The sequence below is a fragment of the Vigna unguiculata genome, chromosome 7 (genome assembly GCF_004118075.2).
Source record: "Vigna unguiculata cultivar IT97K-499-35 chromosome 7, ASM411807v1, whole genome shotgun sequence".
Lineage (NCBI taxonomy): Eukaryota > Viridiplantae > Streptophyta > Magnoliopsida > Fabales > Fabaceae > Vigna > Vigna unguiculata.
In genome coordinates, this window is record NC_040285.1 from 4,235,173 (window position 1) to 4,241,453 (window position 6,281).

At 33.5% G+C, this 6,281-nt stretch overlaps 1 protein-coding gene across 1 annotated transcript; it reads right to left on the minus strand.

Annotated features, from left to right (window-relative positions):
• Positions 1–1,299: 1,299 nt before the first annotated feature.
• On the minus strand, positions 1,300–4,604 carry LOC114190296 (pentatricopeptide repeat-containing protein At2g44880). Its single transcript, XM_028079126.1, has 5 exons — positions 2,732–4,604; positions 2,609–2,650; positions 2,097–2,209; positions 1,779–2,002; positions 1,300–1,681 (listed from the first exon to the last, which is right to left on the minus strand). Exon 1 carries the CDS (start codon positions 4,565–4,567, stop codon positions 2,759–2,761), a length of 1,809 nt encoding a protein of 602 aa, XP_027934927.1. The 5' UTR covers positions 4,568–4,604; the 3' UTR covers positions 1,300–1,681; positions 1,779–2,002; positions 2,097–2,209; positions 2,609–2,650; positions 2,732–2,758.
• Between the last annotated feature and the right edge of the window lie 1,677 nt (positions 4,605–6,281).

Genomic DNA, 6,281 nt, shown 5'->3' on the forward strand with positions numbered 1-6,281 from the left:
ACTTACCTTTAAAATTAGACATTTCAGAAATAGTTTTCTTTATATGATTGTAAAGGAATAATTGATTAGAATCGGAAAGCAACACAAATGCACTTAACACAATTTCTGGAAAAAAAAAAACAAAAAACTGGAATTGAAAACAAATATGCATTGATATAAAAATTGAAGATGGAAAAACATATTTATATTGAATTCAAGAATTAAAATAAAAGATATTATACTACAGCCACCGAAGATCACTCTACTCACAATATTTTGCACTATCCGCAAAACTGAAACTAGCGACGCAATAACATACTACATCATTTATACACCTCTACACCTACCTATTTATACACTTCCCTACACCTACCGATTTATAGAGGGAAAAAATTACTCTTAAATTTTACAAATAAAAGAAGATGAAAGAAGTTAAGCCATATTGGTTGTGCGGTTAAAGCTTAGATGGTTTGTTATGATTCATCAGCTCAGTAAATATGTTAAGCTAAGTTCAAATATTTTTTAGTTAGGTCAGCCTTGTTTTAATTTAAATTGGTTTTTACCCCTTTGAAACCAAAATCAAAAGAATTCAAATTAGTTTTATTTTTCTTTTTATTTGCACACCACATAACACTAGGGTCTCTTACTGCAAAAAAGAGTGAATTGTGTCAAAACACAACCAAGTTAGAATTTACTAAAATACGACAAATACATTCATAATTGATCCAACCAATCTTTAAAATCAGAACTGAACCCACGGTTGCTTAGGGTTAAGTGTTTCATCTCTCAGCACAATAGCACAATAGGAATATTAACAGTGCCATAAGCTTGAAAAATTTCTAAAATCAACCACTAGATTAGAGCAATGTACTTATAATCAACAAAAATTTCTTAAGCTTACAATGTGGTTTGAGTTATGTGGTTTGAGTTAGGATGTGGTCAAGGAATGGATGCAAGGCTAAAATCAGGGAAAGGTAACTATGGGAAAAATCTCGAAACAGCAGCAGTGTGAGTTCAGTGTTTTTACCTTCAACATCATTCAACCATTCATATTTTTTCTTCTTTCTTTTACTTTTCATTACCAACGTGAAAATAAATTGAAAGTTATATAAGCTTATATTGTTAACTAAACCAATATGATTATTCTTGTTTTTTTTTTTTTCAATCAATCATTTTGTAACTTGAATTAGCTATTAAATTGCTTTGTATCCTTTCTTCCAAATAGAAGTTTCACAATCTTAAATATAACAAAGAAATTTGTTTTAATGATTTCTGCTAGGTTTTTCTTTTCATCTATTTATAGTTTAATATTTTTACATTGAACACCATATTCAATCTATATAATATTTTGTCTCTAAATCTTACAATTGGATACAAACTATGATTCACAATTCAAAAATTAGTTCATCAATTGACGATTCCAAAACAATGGCATAATAACAGTGCAGCCTCACTATCAATATGAATACAATCTGAGAAATTCTCTATAACCACCTTTCAAAACAGATAAATCTTTCCTTCCTGTCCATCCTTTTAGAAACATTCATTGAAACAAATGAATTTTAGAAAACACTAGACCGTGCTATGATGCTAATCTTTTTAGTATTATACACTTACATTGTATGTCCTGTTTGTAGAATAACTTCAGGATACATCCAATGTGGTGTGCCCTTCATTGATTTTGCACCATTGGTAGTATAGCCTATATCAATCCACAAATTCAGAAATGATGGCCCAAAACATGTTACCCAAGAAACTCAAAAGATCATAAAGAACTAATAGCATCAACAGTATCATACCAGTTCAACAACTTTCTTGGATACACCAAAGTCTGCAAGTTTAATGCACCCGAATGTTGCCTCCCTATGCACATTGACCAAAATGATAAAGAGAGGCACCAAGGAAGATAATCTTTTAGAATTAAGAGTAAAAGCAAAAGCACGGCACAATATCTCTGAATAATCCCATTATTGTGGAGGTATTCAAGGCCCAGTAAAAGCTGTTTCGTATACATTCTTATAACCTGAAAAAAAAATTGTGAATATTGAGCATCAAAAGAATCACAACGCGATAGATTTTGAATGTGCTTCATAAAATAATAAATGAATATCACTTACGGATTGGGGGAAGGATCCAAACTTCTCTAAAAGGGATGAGATATAGAACCACCCGGTACAAACTCCAGTAGAATATTTAAGGAGTTCTCCTCTGTGGCAGTTCCCATGAATCTCTGTCATAATAAATAAATAACAACCAAAATGGAGAGGGGAAACAATTACTACATTATTGAACACCACGGAATCAAAGTATACTGATTCGCATAATAAGATCACACTCAACAATATTTGGATGCTTAAGATTCTTGAGAAGTTTGACTTCTTTTTCTAGCTCACGAATATTAACCTGACTCATCAGGGCATAAAGAGATCTTCTATCAATCATCAAGTAGAACATTAACCAGCTTACACAAAAACAAGAACACTATTGCTTTACACACAAGATGTGAAGTGATACATCATCACTCATTAAACACCATGACCACTAAAAACACATCAACGAAGCTCAACAATGCAAACCCATAGCACAGTAGCAGTACTAAAATCACGTAAAAGTGAAACCAGATTTTTACCTGTGTATTCTCCTTGTAAGCGCGACCAGACGCTATTAAAACCTAACAAAAAGACATAAATAAAACAGTTAGAACGTAATTAAGCAAGATTGTAGGAGAAAAAGAGGTGAAACAGAAATAGACCTTAATCAGCTTTTTGTGTTTCCATTGTTAATTGACTATTTCAACTTTCATGTGCTTGCTTAACTGCCCCAAGGTTAACTGAATAGCCTCCAGATGTGAATGCAAGTAATCACCAGCCACAAACTCTCTAAAGCTTCCATCCACCTCAATGACACTGCAAGCAACCTCTTTACTTGTTCCTCTTTTCTTCATCATTTGTTTAACACCCTCCACATCTCTCCACCTTTGCTCCGTAGCATACATGTTTCTCAACATCACATAGTTTCCCGCAACATCCTCATCAATTTTCACCACCTTTTTAAGCACTTTCTCTGCCCTTGATACATCATTGAAGTAAACACAAGCAAAGAGAAAAGAACTCAGTATTATCCCGTTAGCATCGTAAGGCATGGCTTGAATTAATTCTTCAGCCTCATCCAAGCATCCAGCTCTTCCTAGAAGGTCAACTACACAACCATAATGCTCAATCTCAGGCACGACTCCAAATCTCTCCATTTCTTTGAACCATCTTCTTCCTTCCTCCACCAAACCACAATGGTTGCAAGCAGATAGTACACTAATCATAGTTACCTCATTTGGTCTAAACCCTTCTTCCATCATCCTTGCAAACACCTCCAATGCTTCCTTGGCACAGCCATTGATAGCAAAACCATTTATCAAAGCATTCCACGAAGTCGTTTCCCTCTCAGTCATCTCCTCAAAAACCAATTTCGCTTTCATAATTTCACCACATTTTGCATACATATCAATCAAAGCAGTGCCAACACGAGCAGACCTATCAAACTTCTTCCTTTGGGCAAACCTGTGAATCCAACCACCAAAATCCAAAGCACCCAAATCAGCCACAGCGGGAAGAACACACAGAACAGTTACCTCATTTGGCTCCACCAACACCGTCTGCATCTCACGAAACAACTCCAACGCTTCATGAGACCTTCTATTCTGGCAATAGCCTCCAATCATGGCATTCCAAGTAAACAAATTTTTATCCGGCATAACGTCAAACATCAACCTAGCATTTTCGACGTCACCATTACCACAATACCCAGAAATCATACTAGTCCAAGAAACCACGTTCCTCTCCTCCATCTCATCAAACAACTCCCTCGCCAAACCCACACATCCCGTCTTTACATACCCATCAATCATTGCATTGAAAGCAACAACGTCCCGATCCTCCATCTCATCGAAAAGCCTCCTAGCCTCATCCATATCCCCACACCTCGCATACCCCACAATAACCGCGGTCCACGAAACCCTGCTCTTTACAGACATTTCATCAAACACCTTCTTCGCATTATCCAAAATCCCAAACTTCACATACATATCCACCAAAGCAGTTGACACGTACAAATCAAAGCAAAGCCCGTTTCTTAAAATCACCCCGTGAAGCTGCGAACCCTCCCACCTGGCCACACGAGCCGAGCAACCCTTCACGAGCGCAGTGAAGGTGTACCCATCAGGCGTAAAAGGCGGTGTTTTGCGGCAAAGGTCTCGGAAGAGGGTGAAAGGCTCGGAGAACTGGCGAGCCGCGAAGTGAGTAGCGATCATGGAGTTGCAGAGGAAGGTGTCGCGGGTGCGAACGAGGTCGAAGAAGTTGCGCGCGTGTTGTACGAGCGCGTGATGAGGCGTAGCGGATATGGCGGCGAGGGAGGCGCAGGTGGTTATGAAAGCTGTGAGGAGTTTGAGGTTGTTGTGGAAAGAGTGTCGCAGCATGAAGGCGTGAATTTGAAGAAGGGTGGTAACGCTCTTTGTCTTGCATTGGAGAAGGTTTAAGCATCTTCTCTCTGCGTTGCTCCATAGCATTCTTCGTTGAGGTTGGTATTCATCTCCCATTATTCTTCCTTCTTCTTCTTCCTCTACTCTTACTTTTTACATGTTAAAAGCATATATTAACCCTTTTATATGTTAAATGTTATTATTTATTGAATGTCATCATATGTTAATAATCAATTTTTGACTATGAATACTCATCTAACACGATCAAAATAATCTTAAAAATGGAAAATCATTTTGTAAATTCAATGCTTTATGACCCATTATTTTGAAGTTCTTTCTTTACGTTGGGTGCTTTCATTTGTTTAAAAAAAATAATGATATTTTAATTATTAAATTTTGATTAAAAAAATAATAATATTTTAATTACTAAATTTTGACTACAAAATACTATTCTATGACATATAAGAAGTGAAGGTGACTTGTTAAGGTTTTGTGAGATGTTTATATATAGGAAAATTATTTTTTGACAAAACTTTTTAACAAACTTTTGAAAAAGTTTCTATAAATAAAATTAAATAGATTAATTTTTTTATTTTTTAATCAAAATAAAGTAATAATTGTAATATTTTTTTTTTACTTAAAAAGGTAATTTATCAAAAGTTTTTCAAATTTTTTTTGTTAAATTATCATCTTCCTTATGTATAATGGTGAACCTGTATGCTAAAAAAAATGTGTGAAAAAAAATAACAATATGCATATAATTTGATAAAAATACTAATACTATGATTAATTTTGTATATACATTTTACATTTATTACGTGATAAATGTTTTTTAATTGCTATAGAAGCGTTGACATTAGATAATTTTATTTTTTAGTTTATGTACGTACTATTTTCACTGTTACTGTAATTTTGTATGCTACATGATAGGTTAGAAGTATTTGTTGATATTATTAATGATAAAAAATTTAAGGAACTAACTATATGGTTTTATGTTTCGGGACATTATTTAAAAATTATGATACATCATACTTCAATTTAGATCATGTATCTGTGTCCGATACATATCGTATACAATACTTTAACGATAATTATCAATAAAGTATATAATTTATAAAGTATCTGTTATGAATTAATGGTCGTCCATTGATTTATACAATTACTCATATGATTGATAATCATATTATTCATTACTCTTTATGATGTAATATTTTGTATTTACTATTTGATTTTATATCCTTTCTGGGTTACCATATTGTACCTATAAATAGGACTCGTCCTATCAGTAATAAGACACACATACAAACAGAAGTTGCTCCCTACTCTCTCATTCTCTATTCTTCCTCTCCTTTGTCTCTCTTATTACCTTTATTTTATAACACGTTATCAGCACGAGGGTTATCCAACTGAGCGTGAAGGCATATTTTTTTTTCTCCCTAAGAACAACGCTCTATATTCCTTAACCGAGGTTCTTTCTAATCTTTTTCTCATTCACAAACTTTATCTCATTTTTTTTTTTTTTGTGTAATGATAATTGTTTGATTTATTTTTCTCTGTCATATTATTATTATTATTATTATTTGATTTTAATAATTTCATACATGAAATTTGATTATATTAATATTTTATGTGCTAGTTTTAAACACGCGAAACGTTGCAAAATTCTCTGTCATAATATTTTTATTATGACGATGATTATTATTAATATTATTATTTTGATGATGATGATTATTATTAATATTATTATTTTATGTGTTAGTTTTAAACACGCGAAACGTTGCAAAATTTGGATTTGTGACCCTTGATATTGTAAGGAAGAATTCCTTATATT